At 46.9% G+C, this 17,436-nt stretch overlaps 1 protein-coding gene across 1 annotated transcript; it reads left to right on the top strand.

Moving 5' to 3' along the window:
- The first annotated feature begins 8,887 nt into the window (after positions 1-8,887).
- Positions 8,888-16,993, top strand: Srsf3 (serine and arginine rich splicing factor 3). Its single transcript, XM_051153419.1, has 6 exons — positions 8,888-9,041; positions 12,312-12,519; positions 13,890-14,024; positions 16,164-16,202; positions 16,409-16,495; positions 16,581-16,993. Exons 2-6 carry the CDS (start codon positions 12,314-12,316, stop codon positions 16,606-16,608), a joined length of 495 nt encoding a protein of 164 aa, XP_051009376.1. The 5' UTR covers positions 8,888-9,041; positions 12,312-12,313; the 3' UTR covers positions 16,609-16,993.
- The last annotated feature ends 443 nt before the right edge of the window (positions 16,994-17,436 follow it).

Genomic DNA, 17,436 nt, shown 5'->3' with positions numbered 1-17,436 from the left:
AACTCTCTTTTGTAGACCAGGCTGGTGCCATCACTGCCTCCTTCCATTTTTTTTTTAAGTCAGGTCTCCCTATATAGCCCTAGTAGGCCTGGAGTTCACCATGTAAACCATGCTGCCTTGAACGCACAGAGATCCACTTGCTTCACCCTCACTGTGCTGGGATTACAACCCTATGCCACCATGGCCAGGCTTAGGTTTGTCTTCTGCCCACCATAAACACCAGGAATCGTAAGCTTGGTATAGTGGCACACGCCTTTGGCCCTAGCATTCAGGAGGCAGAGGCAGGTGGAGCTCTGTGAATTTGAAGCTTCCAAGACAGAGAGGTCCAGGGTTACATAGAGAAACCCTATCTCAAAAATAAAGCAAAAAACAAAATCAAAACCCACCGCTGGGCGTGGTGGCGCATGCCTTTAATCCTAGCATTCGGGAGGCAGAGGCAGGTGTATCTGTGTCTGTGAGTTCGAGGCCAGCCTGGTCTACTAAGTGAGTCCAGGACAGGTAGGGCTACACAGAGAAACCCTGTCTCAAAACACAAGCAAAACAAAACCCAAAAACAAAAAAACGACAATCATTACCCTACTTTGTTTCATTTAATGTGTGTGTGTGTGTGTGTGTATGCGTGTGCCTGAGTGTGTGGGTGTGGGTGTATGTGCATGTGAAGCCAGAGGAAAGCAATGGCTACCTGCACTATCACTCTCTACCTTATCCCCTGAGCTAAGGTCTCTTACTGAACCTAGAGTTCCCTGTTGCAGCCAGGCTGGACGGCCGGGGCCTCCTGAACTCCATGGGTGTCTGCTCTGGGGTCTCATGTAAGTGGATTTGCACCAGGTACTCTCACTCCACCGTCTCCACGGCCTCAGTGCCCATCCCTAGATCAGAGACTGGACAAACGATGGCTCTGCAGGTACGGGTGGTTGTGAGCAGCCTGCTATGGGTGCTGGGACTAGAGCTCAGATCCTCTGCAAAAGCAGGGAGTGCTGGTCTTAACAGCCGGGCCATCTCTCTAGGTCCCTCCTCCTCTTCCTCTCTTTGGTTTTTTGAGACAGGGTCTCTCTGTGTACTCTTGGCTGTCCTGGACTTACTTTGTAGACCAGGCTGGCCTCGAACTCACAGTAATCTGTAGGAACCAGGCCCGACTGGGCTGCCTGCCTGTCTTGCTGTTTCATGTCCTGTTTCTAGCAGCTTCCATGTCTGTGTTTATCTTGGTTAGCTAGTCATGTTTCCTGCTCTGAGAACGCGCCCCTCCCTTCCTCGAGACTTGTCCTCCTGTGTGCAATCGCCTCTTAGGAGATTTCACCTGGGAGGAGGGTTCCTGTTATGCTGCCTATAAGAAGGCTCTTTGGAACTCTGAAAGGGAGGAGAATAATAAACCGCTGCTGCGGCTGCTGCTCTCTTAGCAGAAAGGACCCGCTGTGATAGTGTGTGTGTTTGTGTGTATGTGTGTGTATGTGCATGAGTTTAATCTGCAGTCCCTCACCCTTGAATTGGTACTGCAGTGGCACGGGTGCCACAGTGATCCGCCTGCCTCTGCCTCCCGAGTGCTGGGATTAAAGGTACCCACCATGCCCGGCTAGGTCCCTCTTCTTCTTCTTCTTCATTTTTTAATTTTTAATTTTTTTTCCAAGACGGTTTCTCTGTGTAGCCCTGACTGTCCTGGACTCACTTTGTAGACCAGGCTGGCCTCGAACTCACAGGGATTCACCTGCCTCTGCTTTCTAAGTGCTGGGATTAAGGGCATGCACCACCATGCCTGCCTAGGCCCGTCTTCTTAAGAAAATTACATTTATTATATGTGTTTATGCACAACCAATTGTAGTATTTGGCTGGTTCTCTCCTTCTACCATAGGGGTCCCAGGGTCGAATTCGGGTTGCTAGGTCTGGCAGCAAGTATTGACCATGCTATCCATCCTCCCCAAGGGTCTCACTCTGGCCTAAGCTGACTTTGAAGCGGAGAATGATCTTGAACTTGTTGTTTTTCAAGACAGGGTTTCTCTGTGTAGACCTGTCTGTTCTATACTCACTATGTAGACCAGGCTCGCCTTGAACTCACAGCACTCCACTTCTGTCTGCCTCCAGAGTGCTGGGATTAAAGGCGTGTGCCACACTGGGAAATTTTGATGGGATCACAAGTGCACACCTGGTTCTTGCGATCTAGACCTCACACCCACAACCTTGTGCACACCAGGCAGGCGCTCTACCAACAAACTCCATCCTGCCCCTGATTTTATACTTCTGTTATTATTTCTGCACTGATGGCTTGGCACTCTACAACAGTGTCCTCTCCCATCCACAGAGACTACTATTACCCCAGATGTCACACCCACTGGACTTTAAACTAAATGTTTCCCTTTAATTACCAGTTCTCAAAGGGCTGTTTTAATCCTCTCACAGCTTTTCCGGCTCAGGTAAGCCAGAAGAGTGCGAGGAAGTGACTCTAGGTCTCCGTCCCAGCCAGCAACCCAAAACTGGGCTAAGGGCTTCGGTTCTTACCTCCTGAGGGCTGCTGGCTGTCCAGCAACACGGCTAGAGTGAGTGCAGAGCATCCTTTGGCTGCTGTTGTCCTGTCTGCTGGATGCCAGGTTGCCCTTTCTCAGCACAAAGAGGTGCAACAGTCCTTTACTATGAACACGGCCCTCCTTGAACTGCTTCAGTGGTTATTCTTTTAGAAATGAGAACTATTAGGGGTGACCCCAGGGGTCTTTTCCAAGCAAGGTGAGCGAAGAAAGTAACAAGTGGCGGAAAAACGAAAGGAAAGCAGCAGCAGCACCAGCACAGGATCTGAAAGTGAGATGGTACAGAGACACTAGGAAACAAGAGACATGGGTGGGCTGCTGTTCTTCGGGCCGGCTCTGGGGACCAGAGGGAAGGTTAAAACCATCAAATGCTGCTGTGCTCTTGAGGTGAGCCGGTGCAGATCTTCAAACCAGCATCTTGCTACCCTTCCATGCCGTTGTTGATTGGTGTGGATGCAGGCTGAAGCATGGTTGAATGTTTTAATAACTCTCCAGGGTGTGGGCACGAACTGGACGGGATTCTAACTCGCATGCCTAGGGGCCTGGCTTGCCTTTGCTTCACTGTGAAGAAATAGCTGACATAGCAGCTTGAGGGAAGGTTCGGTTGGACATTTCAGGGGGTTTGGTGCCTGGCCGCTTGGCTGGGAGTTTCTGGATTGGTTGTGAGGCCAACATCCTGGTGATGATGGAATGTTTACTGGGGAGCATCTCTCAGAAGGCAGGAGGCACAGAAAAGGGGGTGCTGGGCTCTGCCAGCCTTCTCCTTTTACTCTATTGGGGCTCCCAGCCCATAGGATGGCCAGGGCTACCCACATCCAATGAGGCTTCTGGATTTACCCTCAGACACATGCAGAGGCGTACCCTACCAATCTCCTAGATGATTTTTTTTTTCTAAGACAAGGTTTCTCTGTGTAGCCTTGGCTGTCCTGAACTTACTTTGTAGACCAGGCTGGCCTGGAACTCACAGCGATCCATCTGCCTCTGCCTCCCAAGTGCTGGAATTATGGGTATGTGCCACCATGTCTGGCCTCTCCTAGGTGATTCTTTTTTGTTTTTGTTTTTTTAAGACAGGGTTTCCCTGTGTAGCCTTGGCTGTCCTAGACTTGCTTTGTAAACCAGGCTGGCCTCGAACTCACAGTGATCCACCTGCCTCTGCCTCTCGAGTAGTGGGATTAAAGGCGTGCGCCACCACGCTTGGCTCCTAGGTGATTCTTAAAGTTTACTTGTTTGATTTATTTCTGTTTATTCTGTGGTTTGGGATTGAACCCAGGACCTCTTGTTACACAGTAGGCAGGCACTCTACCATCGAGCTGCCTTCCTAACTCTGAGGTGATTTTATTTTTTATTTATTTAATCTTATTTATTTAGAGACAAGGTCTCTTCGTGTAGTTCTGGCTGTCTTAGAACTTGCTCTGTGGACCAGCTGGTCTCGAATTCATGAAGATCTGCCTGCCTCTGACTCCTGAGTGCTGGGATCAGTCTTGCACAACTACCAGCAGCTCTGAGGTGATACTAAATCTAGTCAAATTAACAGCGAAGATCATTCAACAAGACCGTATGGTCTCTCTCATCCTCAAGACCAGCTTGTGTGCCACGCATGGTGGTGCACACCTTTAATCCCAGTACTTGGGAGGCAGAGGCAGGTGGATCTCTGAGTTCGAGGCCAGCCTGGTCTCCAAAGCGAGCCCAGGACAGACAGGACTACAAGAGAAACCCTGTCTCAAAAAACCAAAACCAAAACCAAAACAACAAAACCAGTTTGAGTTACATAGGGAAGCCTGTTTTAAGAAAGGAAGGAAGCTGACCACCAGCTCTTTTCCAAAATCTCAGCCCCAGGAGTTTAAAGTCATCCTCAGTTATATATTGAGTTCAAGGCCAGCTATGTGACCGGAGACCTCTTCACAAAATATTTCAAATACAGAGAGAAATATATATATATATGGGCCATTTGGAGGAGGCAAGAGACAAAACAGGAAGTGGAACCTCTGACCAACACAGGTTAGCTGTGAAGAGCCCCAGGGTGGGATCTGGAGAGTTTCCTACACTAACAGGCAGTAGGGAAAGACACTGTGACAGCCAACCAGAGAGTGGAGACAGTGACAAACAGCCAGAACTCCGCTGAGAGTTTGCGAGGCTGGGAGGGAGCAGCTGGTGTGGAGGAGGAGGGGCCCAGGCAGGAAAGCCTTAGGGAAGGAGGGAGAGAGGGAGGGAGGGAGGGAGGGATGTGAGGACAGGTAACAACTGGGCTCAGAGGCACTGTGGCCTGTTGTCAGGGACCTGAGCGCAGTGGGTTAAAGCTGGCATTTGGAATTCTGAGTGCTGTGACCTTGGACAAATGGCTTAACCTTTTGTGCCTCAGTTTCTCCATCTTATAAAAAGAGAAACCTGCTGGGCATGGTGGGAGGTAGAGGCAGGCAGATCGCTGTGAGTTTGAGGCCAGCCTGGTCTACAAAGTGAGTACCAGGACAGCCAAGGCTAACACAGAGAGACCCTGTCTCAAAAGAGAGAGAGAGAGAGAGAGAGAGAGAGAGAGAGAGAGAAACCTAACTTTATTAGGGCTACACACAGAGAAACCCTGTCTCAAAAAAGCAAAAAAGGGGCTGGAGAGAAAGCTCAGAGGTCAAGAAGACTGGCTGTTCTTCCAAAGGTCCTGAGTTCAGTTTCCAGCAACCACATGGTGGCTCACAACCATCTATAATGTGATCTGATGCCCTCTTCTGACCTATAGACACACATGCAAGCAGAATACTGTATTTAAATCTTTAAAATAAATAAACCAAAAAGGAGGAGGAGGATAGGAGGATGGAGGCAGAGGCAGGCAGATCTCTGTGAATTCAAGACCAGCCTAGTCTACAGAGTGAGTTCCAGAACAGCCAGGACTACCCAGAGAAACCCTGTCTCAAAACCTGAATAAGTAAATAAACAAACAAACAATAAAGCATGGGGGCGGGGGCTGGAGAGATGGCTCAGTAGTAGAGAGCGCTGCCTGCTCTTCTAGAGGTCTTGAGTTCAATTCCCAGCAACCACATGGTGACTTACAACCATCTATAACGTGATCTGATGTCCTCTTCTGCCATGCAAGTATACATGTAGATAAAGTACTCATACACATTAAATAAATAAATAAAATCTTTAAAAAAAAAAAAAAAAAAAGGCATGGTGGTGTATAAGCTTTAGGACCTTGGGAGCCGAAATGAGAGAAAGATCTTAGAAAACACAGAATTAACGGCACTGAGAGCAGCTGCCATTGCCACTGTGCCTTCCTTAGCTGCCTCTGCGTTTGCTTCTGAGGTCACCTGCTTTCCCTGTGACTTCGGACGCATGCCCTGGGCCACTGACTCACGCCCAGCTCTGAGCAAGCCTTCTCTTCCAGCCCACATCGTTCTCCAGGCTCCTCTGTAGGGCTGAGAACCAAATGGGATAGCCCGCAACTGAAACCGTGGCCACCGCCACCAGGGAGGGAGGACTGAGCCAAAACCTACCAAGGAGAAAGTGTTAGGAGACCCCGGAACTAAGCAGCCTAGGGGGCCCGAGCAGAGGAAAGCCCTGTGCTCCTTGGGTTCCCCATATGAACTAGGGCGTGGGGGGTGTCTGGTGGTGGCAGAGAGGCCGACCATCAACACTTTCTAATCCTCCAGAGATCAGCAGGTTCTGCAGCCTGGCTTGGGTTTCGATTATTATCAAGTCAAGCGTGACAGTTACATTTTACAGGTCCCAGGGAAAAAATTAGTTGTATGGGGGGTGGAGTTGCATCAGAGGAAATGTGACAGTGGTGATGAGGCCAGGACTGTGGAATTACTCAAAAGAATTCAGAAAACTCTCGGGGCGTGGTGGCATACATGCCTTTAATCCCAGCACTCCGGGAGGCAGAGGCTGGCAGATCTCTGTGAGTTTGAGGCCAGCCTGGTCTACAAAGTGAGTCCAGGACAGCCAAGGCTATAAGAGAGACCCTATCTTGAAAAAAACCAAACCAAACCAACAAACCCCTCCCCCCCCCCAAAAAAAAATCAGAAAACTCACAGACTAGAGACCAGAACAAAGCAGATAGTTAATGGACAATGATTGGACCACAGAACAATTTCAAAGGAAAAAGACCATGTCATGCTTGAGGTGTTTTGGCTCTACTTCTGCAGAATTCCAATGTGAGACAGAATGATAAAGAGACTGAGATTTGGCTCAGTGGAGGAAACTGTTTACTGTGTGTGGAGCCTTGGGGTCAACTCCAACAGCAAGCCAAACAAGACCACAGGTGAGCAGACAGACAGGTAGAAAGTTAGACCAGGCAAAGCCACAAATGGTAATACACTAGCATCAGGAGTTACAAGGCTGGCCTTAGCTGCATAGCAGGTTTGGAGGCAGCCTGGGCTACATGAACTCCTGTCCCAAAAACAAACAAAAACCAAGCAAACAAAACCTAAAACTCACAGGGTGTGGGTGGCATATGCCTTTAATCCCAGCACTCAGGAGGCAGAGAGGTAGGAGGATCTCTGTGAGTTCGAGGACAGCCTGGTCTACAAAGCAAGCTCAGGACAGCCAGGGCTACACTGAGAAACCTATCTTCAAAAACAAAACAAAACAAAAACCCTGATGACCTTAGTTTAGTCTCCAGAACCCACGTGAAGAGGGAAGAACAAATTTGTCCTGTCCCCATACATGCACCTATGCAAGAACTTATTTGTTTACCTTTTTTTTTTTTTTTTTTAGACAGGATTCTCATTATGTAGCTCTGGCTTGTTCTGGAACTCACTATGTAGACCAGGCTTGTCCCGAACTCAGAGTCCCACCTGCTTCCTGTCTCCCAAATGCTGGGTGGGCTTAAAGACAGCCATTGCCTACCTTGCTTGGTTTATTTATTTTAACAAGATTGTATAGTTCTTTTTTTTCAAAGATTTATTTATTATTTATACAGTATTCTGCCCACATGTGTGCCTGCCCACCACAAGAAGGCACCAGATCTCATTACAGGTGGTTGTGAGCCACCATGTGGTTGCTGGGAATCGAACTCGGGACCTTCGGGAAGAACAGATGGTGCTCTTAACGTCTGAGCCATCTCTCTCCAGCCCCCTTGCTTGGTTTATAAACAAGAAAGTTTTGGAGGCCGAGTTATGACAAGCCATTTAGATACATCAGCTTTGTTTGCTTTCAGGTAGGGTCTCACAAAGCTCACTGTGGCCTAGAACTCACCCTAAGTATGGCAAGAAGCTTTCAAGTCCTGCTTCCTCAACCCCAAGTGTTGGGATGGGGTGTGGGGCACGGAGAAGAAAAACAGACCCAGTACTACCCTGCTGTACTGGGTATGTCTAACTCAGGAAGAAGAAAAAAAATATCTAGGAAGTGAAATAAGTTTCGCTAGAATCTCTTCTGGCAATACAGTTGAAAGCCACAACATAAACTGGTTTAACAACTGTACCGTGCACCACACCACCTTCCTTGTGGTATATGACACCCCACCCCCCCATACCAGTTGGGGAGCTAAGGTGTGTAGAGCCGTGTCTGAAAAACTGGTTTACATTTTAATTTTTCTTGGAAGCAGGAATACTAAATTTTCACAATAAATCAGGGGATTTCTTATCACAACCCAGTTTCTCCTTTAATACTCAGCGATTCTTGGGTCTGTGTGCCCAGGGAGATCCGGCAGCGGCCCGCCAGCTAGATAGCAAAGCTGTTACAAAAGGCTCAGTGCCCCTCCCGGCGTCTGCATGGCGGGAGCTGTGCGCGCGCGCAGAGCTTCAAGTCTACCTATGCCAGAATCTACCTTTCCTCGTGTGAAAGTGATCCAGGAGACTGCTTGTTGTTGGTTTTTTGTTTTTTGTTTTCAGACGGCCTTACCAAGCCGCAGTTGCTGCGCGCGCGGTTTGAGCGGGAGGCGGGAAAACAAGAGTTGGGGCAAACTTTGCAGGCTCTCCGCTGGGGTACCAGTTAGGTGGCCCCCGGCTCGGTGACCTTGAGAGCGACTCTCGGGCCCCTCAGTCTGGGCGGTGCCCGGGAACCGCAGCCACCCAGCAGGATGGCAAGCCTGCACGCACGACTCTGACCCCAGCCTGCGGCTGCAGCCGCCCTCGCTTCGGAGCAATGGCGGCGGCGGGGTCGGCGCGTTGGGATTCAGCCGCAGCCTAGGCGGAAGTGAGGGAGTGAGGATGGGCACGCGGGGGGCGTCTGGGAGTCGCGTGAGGATGGCGGAGCCCGGCGCGGAGGCTCCGGGACCTGCGGGCACGCGGCGCCGAGCTCACGCCACCGCGCGTCTCCACCCACCTGACGGAACCGCCGGCGCGCGCTCCCAGTAACCGCGGTTTCTCGCAGCGTTTGTAGCCTGTGCGTCACGCCCTCCGCCGCCTCTGATTGGGCGGCCGGGCTTGGTCACGTGGCCGGCCGGGGACCTATAAATAAGGGCGAGGGGACGGCGGTGGTCCGCCATTTCGTGGACGCCGTAGGAGCGTGAGCATCCGTGCAGCAGAGCCAGAGGGGAGCGGGTGGCCCTGTCGGAGGCGTTAGGATTTTGAGCTTCGGCGTTTTGATCCCAGGATCTCGGTAAGAGACCGGCGAACGGAGACGGCGAAGTGGGGTTTCGCAGAGCCGAGGTGGGGCTGGGCGCAATGGCGGCGCCTGGTTGAGACAAAGGGGCGCCGCCGCCATTTTGTGACGTTCGGTCCCGGGCGGCGGCGGGAGCACCCGGCGGAGCCGAAGATGCTTCCAGACTTTTGAGTCTAGGGCTTTTCTTATTTCCTTTGGAGGAAGCCTAGGCGAGGCGTTAATCCGGACTAGGGTGCGGAGGAGGATCTGGAACCGAACGACCCACGTCGCGGCCTTAAATTTGATGGCGCCTTTTTCCCTCGCTTTCTTGCTCTGGGAAGAGTCTTAAAATATTTCTTTTTCTTAAAGTCTGGAGTCCAGACCAGGCCTTTCAGTGCGTACTGAACCCTGCTACGGTCTCATGTATTTTTAATGCTGACTTAGTTTTTTGTTTGTTTTAAACTCGAATGTAATAAGTTTTATTTCTTCTAATTCAACTTCTGGTTCAAGTTGAGTTGGAATTTTCTTTGACCTGCATGCTGGTAACAGGTGTGAAAAACGGGGATGGATGAGCTAGTTTAGTTTTCCTTTTTACATTTTCACGGAATGGCTTGTTTTCCTAATTTGAGTCTTGGGCACAGGGTGGGGTCATGTCAAAATAGGATGTGCCTGGACTGAATATTTCAGTTAGATAATAGCCGGGTTTAGAACACTATGGTGTATAAGTAGGAAAACACTTAATATTAGTAATCATAGGTTTTTCGTTTCTGAAGTGTGAAGTTGGAGGCTTAATGGATGTATGTCCCCAAGGTTTTTTGTATATTGTATAGATGTCTTTTTAGTAATTTTTCAGGCACAATTTTGGTGTGGTGCCAGGGATTGTACTCAGGGCATTGTGTTTGCTAAGGAAACACCCTACCTCAAGATTAATTTTTGGGTGTAACTTTTCTTTTTTTCTCTCTTGGTTTTGGAGACAAGGTTTCCGAGTAGCCCTGGACCTGCTTTGTAGACCAGACTGGCCTTAAACTCAAAAGGATCCGCCTGCCTCTGCCTCTGCTTCCCAAGTGCTGGCGTTAAAGGCCAGGGCCACCATGCCTGGTTTGTTAGTTTGTTTGCTTGGGTTTCCCCCCCCCCCCCCCTTAAAAGATGGTGGTCCCTTTACCACTGTCCTTTGGCCTAGTGAGTCACAGGCGCATGTGCCTGCCTAGCTGTAGTAGTTTTTAATGCATCCACGACATTGTTGGAACCTTTGTCTTGCTTATTTCTGAGGCAGTTCTCAGTGTAGCCCTGGTTGTCACTCTTTGGTTTTTCAAGGCAGAGTTTCTCTGTAACTCTGGCTGTCCTGGACTCTGTAGACCAGGCTGGCCTCGAACTCACAGCGATCCGCTTGCCTCTGCTTCCTGAGTGCTGGGATTAAAGGCATGAGCCACCATGCCTGGCCTTGGTTGGGTTGGCCTCGAACTCAGATCTGGAGCCTTTGCCTCCAGTAGAGCTAGGATTAAAGGTATGCGCTACCACCTCCCTGGTATTGTTAAGAGACAGAGTCTTAGGCAGCCCAGGCTTCGCTTCTCATTTTTCTTTCTATATAGCCCTGGCTTTCCCAGAACTCCCTATGGTAACCAGGCTGGCATGGAACTCTCCACCCACCTCTCCTTGGGATTACCAGGACAGATTTTCTTGCATCTTAATGCTGTCCTTAAACCCCCTAAGTCCTTTTTTATTCTCTTCAGTTCGCAAACAGCTCTTCTCCCCCCCCCCCCCCCCCCCCCCCCCCCCCCCCCCCCCCCCATTTTGGGCATTTCATATGCAGGGAATTGAATGTCCTTTCTTTTCTGGTTTTAGAGTATTTTAAAGATTTTTACACTTGGTGTTTGTCGTTATATTCCTGGTTGCTCTGCCATGTTTTGGATATTCAATTCGAAGTAGTCATTTAGATTGGCCCAGCCTTCACTATTGGGAGTAGTGAGATGTGTAGGCTTTTGCATTTTTTGATGTGTCCTTAGTGCTGGGAATTAAGTTTAGATGCACGCTAGGCAACACCACATGGTTTGGCTGCTTGAAGAATTGGAAGGATTGCCTAAGGAAGTCTTTTGTGAAAGGTGGTATTAGTATTCTGGTAGTAAAGGAAGTTTTTGTGGCAGTATATCTTGGAAGCTTTTGATTGTGACAGGATCTTAATTATAGCCCTACCTGGCCTCAAACTTGTGATCTTAATGACTCTACCTTTTAAGACTAGCATTATAGGTCCCGCACAAGGAAGGAAGCCTTTTTTTTTAAATGTTGGTTTATTTTGTGTTAGGGGGTTGGTGTGCACCATAATGAAGTCAGAAAGTGGTTTGCAGTTTTCCAATGTGCGCAATTCAAGTGGACGCTGTTGTTTACGCCTCTACCCGCAGTCTAAGGACGCTTGAAGTGAAAGTTGGCGCCTTAGTTGAAGCTCTAGTGAGTTTTGGCATTTATTGCTTGTCTGGTCCAAATGAGGTAGTTTATCAACACTTAATGACTGGGTGGATGAAGGAAGATATATAATTCCATCTTTCTAGTTTCTGCTGTAGTTTCTTGGTGTCAGTTATTGTGTGAGGGAACAGTGTAAAATGGCCAAAATGGTTGCACTGCCTTAGGGGGGAGAGAATGCCACGCCTTCTTGTTTTTAGCTTATTGGTGTTTTAAGATGGTTTCACCTGTCAGCAGATGCTGGTCTTGAATTTCTTCTACCCCCATCTCTGAACACCACAAGTACATTTGGTTGTTAAATTTAATTGGAAGTTAACAAGGATTCAAGCCCCATCCATAAGTCTGACTATGTAGCCCTGCTTGGCCTGTAGACTAGGCTAGCCTCAAGCTTACATCTGCCTGCACTCTGCTTCACTGTTAGGATTAAAGGCGTGTCAGTCACGGCACACGCCTTGGGCCTGGGACTTGTAAGGGGTAGGCAGCAGAATACATTCTTTGAGGGTAGTACTTGTAGGTTTTTTTCCCCATCTGGTCTTTTACGTTTTTATTTCTGTTTTAAAACAGAGGTTATGAGTGTTAGGCTTGAATTCAGAACCTTGTGCCTGCTCCTTAATACCTATCACTAATCTATACTTCCAAGCCTAGTTTGTCGAGACAGGGTTTCTCTGTGTAACCAAGCTGTCCTCAAACTCGGAATCCGCCTTCCTCTACCTCCTGAGTGCTGGGATTAAAGGCACGCACCACCATGCCCAGCTCAACCCTATTTTAAACTGAATTTTCCTAGAATTTGTTTTTAACTGTAGATCCTTAAATTACTGAATTTTTTAATTACAGAAATGCATCGTGATTCCTGTCCACTGGACTGTAAGGTTTACGTAGGTAATCTTGGAAACAACGGGAACAAGACTGAATTAGAACGGGCTTTTGGCTATTATGGACCACTCCGAAGTGTGTGGGTTGCTCGAAACCCTCCTGGCTTTGCTTTCGTTGAATTTGAGGATCCCCGAGATGCTGCTGATGCTGTCCGAGAGCTAGATGGAAGGTAAGGTTAACAGCAAATAGTTAACCTGGTTTTCAGTGTTGAAATTATCTAAGAAGCCGGGCGTGGTGGCGCATGCCTTTAATCCCAGCACTCGGGAGGCAGAGGCAGGCAGATCACTGTGAGTTCGAGGCCAGCCTGGTCTACAAAGTGAGTCCAAGATGGCCAAGGCTACACAGAGAAACCCTGTCTCAAAAAACAAACAAAAAAAAGAAATTATCTAAGATCTATGTACTGATACTCACTTGGATTTTATTTACACAGTGGCTATAGTTACACAGTGGAGCCCTATTTAAGATGGCTGACAGCTGTGCCACAGCATTCCTGTTTTTAGCCATATGTGATGACTTACGTCTCAAATTCAAGTACTTGAGTTCAAGGTGCCTTGCCTATATAGCAAGTTAAAGCCAAGAATAATCAGCCTGGCATGGTGGTGCACACCTTTAACCCCAGCAGGCAGAGAGAGGCAGGTGCATCTCTGAGTTGGAGGCTGGCCTGGTCTATAAAGCAAGCTCAGGACAGCATGTATACAGTGTTCTGCCTGCAGGTATACCTGCAGGCCAGAAGAGGGCATCAGATCCCATTATAGATGGTTGTGAGCAACCATGTGGTTGCTGGGAATTGAACTCAGAACCTCTGGAGGAGCAGTCAGTGCTTTTTACCTCTGAGCCATCTCTCTGGCCCCAGTATAATTTTTCTTACTTTAAAAACAAAAACACTGTATAGCCAGATGGTGGTGCACGCCTTTAATCCCAGCGCTTGGGAGGAAGAGGCAGGTAGATCCTGGGTTCAATGCCAGCCTGGTCTAGAGAATGAGTTCCAAGACAGCCAGAGCTATGCAGAGAAACCCTGTGGGGCTGGGGAAATGTACTTATGTGCACACACATTATGTACGCAAGACTAGCAACTTGAAGCAAAAACAGGTCTGGGGAACTTTTAAAAAAAATTTATTTAGCTGGGCATGGTGGCACACGCCTTTAATCCTAGTACTCGGGAGGCAGAGGCAGGCGGATCACTGAGTTCAAGGCCAGCCTGGTCTACAAAGCGAGTCCAGGACAGCCAAGGATACACAGAGACTGTCTCAAAAAAAAAAAAAAATTTTTATGTATTGTTTTGCCTACATGTAAGGCTGCAGGCCAGAAGAGGGCACCATATCTCATAGATGGTTGTGAGCCATATCATGTGGTTGCTGGGAATTGAACTCAGGACCCTTGGAAGAGCAGCCAGTGCATCTCTCCACCCCGGGAACTCTTGAGACTGTCAAAAAGTGGTTCCATTCCATTTATTTAGAAGTTTGAGGAGAAATAAAGGGGGGCTCCCTGGACCACTATCCTGCCATCAGCATTTTTGTGATAAGTGTTCTTTCTCCTTAGAACACTATGTGGCTGCCGTGTAAGAGTGGAACTATCAAACGGTGAAAAAAGAAGTCGGAATCGTGGCCCACCTCCCTCTTGGGGTCGTCGCCCTCGGGATGATTACCGTAGGAGGAGTCCTCCACCTCGGCGCAGGTACTTGAGAGAACACGTTTTCGAGGAGGCATTGGTGTAATGGAGTAGTTAGGAAGGAGCAGGTATTTCTTCCTAAGGTTGTTGGTGGGTTTTAAACTTACTGTGAACATCGGAGAATGCTACAAAACATTTGCTGGGTGTAGTTTTGGGGTATGTGAGTTGTGCTGAGTGTTGGCTTTTGTCTGTAGGTGTATTTTTCATGTTGGTAGTTAGTAACTTCTATCTTGGATCTGTCTTCTAGTTCATCTTCTAGTTGCGTCTTTCCAAGTCTTCCCTTCAATATAGGCCTTTTCCATTTCTTGACTCCATAATGATCAACATTACATTCAACTAGTTCTTCACAAATGTGTTTTCTACTAGCACAGTTGTAGTATTTTATCAAACAGGCAGCTATTTTAATGTTGCAACTGGTAAAGTAGAAATCTTTCTGAAACAAAACTTAAATCACTGACCAGTGAAGGGGGCTAAAAAGTATTCCCAGTCATCCGTTCTTGAATCCCAAATAGGAGAGAATTCTGTTTTTTCATAATTGAAATGACATCATTCTTGGACCAGGCAGTATTGCCTGGATGCAAACTCCTTATCTCCTCAAATCAAGCCTCCAAAATAGTTCTGTAGGACTGAATTTACCTCTTACAGGTGAGTGAAGTCCCAGGAGATAGGAGTAAAAATTTTGCCCTTTTGCTATTTTGAAAAACAACACACTGTTGCCCATCATAATAAAGAGTATTTGTTAGCTAATAGATGGTTGTACTGATGGCTTGTTTTTCATTTTTTTTGTGCTTTTTGGTCCATCTATTAATAAAAATGAACCCCGTTACAGAGTCACCATCATGTCTCTTCTCACCACCCTCTGAATCTGCATTAGCCAGTCAACTAGCCCTTTCAGCGTCATGTGACCAGCGCGCCCCATTCAGCTTGGCTGGTGTCGTTTCACATGACCCAGGCTGGCCAGTCGTCAGGTTGCACCGCCCTTTGGTTCCCGAGCATGCTGTTTTCTCTCAGCCTTCTCTCCAACCTTAACCAAATCGGCAGCAGCCACCTCGACCGCCCACACATTCCTGGCCAATCAGCTCAGCTGTTTATTTACCAAATGTCTTCACAACAACTACAGCAGCAGCCTTCGGCTAACAAAAAAGCAGGAAAAATCCACAACACCCCCTTCGCCAACCAACTAAGTCCAACGCAACATCTGGCAAAACCTTTTCAGCAAATTCTTCCTGGCCGTCAGTCCGGCAGCCTCACCTCACCATTTCTAGCTTGTTGAAACCCAAAACTAGTAAGTTTTTCCTGCTTATACAGTTTACTGCTGGTTAAAAATAAGGAGTAAGCGGCTTAAAGTAATTCTTTTTCTGGATCAAAGGCTGGCTGTGCATAATTGAATGGTAACGTACAATATATTGCTTGAAACAACTTTTAAGGGTGATAGGGAACTCATAATGTGACTAGACCTTCAAGTGCATGTGTGAGATGCCAAACTAAAATTTTAATATCTCTAACAGATTTTAGCTTTTCTTCCTAGCAAAATTTTGTTGAATCCTATCACCTTTAAATGGTTTTACTAACAGTTTTCAAAATTTTAAAAATTTTGGGGGTGAAGTGTGGGCCAAGCTACAGTAATTTGATAAGCCTAAACACTCTTAAATGTGACATCACAAATGCAGTTCTAATGTAGCACTAAATGGCATCCATATTTACACCTACCGCGTTTTCACAGAATTACACTATCCACCTGGTACTTAAGTCTTGTTATGGACTTAAAAGGTTTGCATGGGTTCCAAATACTGGGTTACGGCACTGTTTTTGGAACTACTTGTGGGACAACATTTTGGTGTGTTTGGGGTAGTGGAGTTAGCTTGACATGAAGTTTTGCATTGGACAGATCTGCTGTGAAGCATTCTTTGTTAAAATGAATCCATGGTTGGAATACCTGCTTTCACTTGAGCTTTTTGTTCCTTAATCCTTCTATGCCCCACCCCCACCCCACTTTTTTTTCTTTTCTTTTTTTATTTTTGGACGATGAGTGCCATTTCTTCGGCACATTCACTGGGCCCAACAGTGAGATTGAAAAGTTGGGAAATGCCTCACGCCACATATACTAGTTGACAATTAGCCTAATTTTGCTGTTTCTGCTTTTAGATCTCCAAGGAGGAGAAGCTTCTCTCGAAGCCGGAGCAGGTAAATGTTTTCCTGCCCCATTCTCAGAAATGGCAGCTTCTGATAACTGTTTCCAATGTACTTGTTTAATGAGATTTAGATAACCCTGACACTAATAATTACAATGTCACAGATAGCATACACAGTCACCCTTGTTAAGGAATGGTGAGCCAGCCTTTTTTGCAAGGAAAATGTCATATAAATTATTGTGTCTTCTGTTGCTTTAGGTCCCTTTCTAGAGATAGGAGAAGAGAAAGGTCTCTGTCTCGTGAGAGAAATCACAAGCCGTCTCGCTCCTTCTCTAGGTCTCGTAGGTAAGCTCACTAATGACAGCTATTGACTGTGCACATGTGGTCTTTTCTTACTATGTGCTAAAAAGTAACTTTTTTTTTCTTTTAGCCGATCTAGATCAAATGAAAGGAAATAGAAGACCAGTTTGCAAAAGAAGTGGTGTACAGGAAATAACTTCATTTGACAGGAGTATGTACAGGAAATTAAAGTTTTGTTTAAGACTTCATAAGCTTGGTGCATTTTTAAGATGTTTTAGCTGTTCAAATTTGTTTTGTGTCTTGGAACAGTGACAGATAACGATATAATTCTCTAAGGTTTCAAATGGATCATTTGAGGCATGTAATATCAAGAATTGTTACTTTACAATGTTCCCTTAAGCAAGATTGAATTTGCTTTGAACTTTAGTTTTTCATAGACTGAAATAAACCTAGATTCTGCTCAGTTAAAGTGTGATGTGCTAATGATATAGAAACAACTGGCGGAGATGGAATAAAACTGTAGTTTCTTTAGTAGCTGGGCTGTGACGGTGTGGAGCTGTGGGTGAGATGATAAGCGGTCTTTCAAAGCTGCTGGGAAACACAAGCCAACAGGTAGAGTGGGAACTGCACTCTGAAGACTTTGTAAGAGGGTTCCTTCCTGGTTGCTATATATGGATGCACAGCTGTTTGTAACATTCTTTATTTGGAAATGTAAGTCTAAGACACCAGTCAATGTCCTGTCAGTTTAAGGGTACATTGTAGAGCCAAACTTTTGAGTTACTGTGCAAGAATTTTTTTTTCATGCTGTCATTTGTAATATGTTTGTGAGAATCCTTGGGATTAAAGTTTTGGTTACAAATTGTTGTTTAACTTGAAAGAAAGCCTGTTTTTCTTTGCACACTCAAATCTGTGAGCTTGGTATCAAGTCCAGGAACAACATTCCTATTGGAAGCCATACTTATATTTTCTTGTAAAGTACTTTTGAA

This window comes from Acomys russatus, chromosome 11 (genome assembly GCF_903995435.1).
Source record: "Acomys russatus chromosome 11, mAcoRus1.1, whole genome shotgun sequence".
NCBI classification, from domain to species: Eukaryota; Metazoa; Chordata; class Mammalia; order Rodentia; family Muridae; genus Acomys; species Acomys russatus.
The sequence above is the reverse complement of the archived record's forward strand: the minus strand, read 5'-3'. Positions and strand labels throughout refer to the sequence as shown.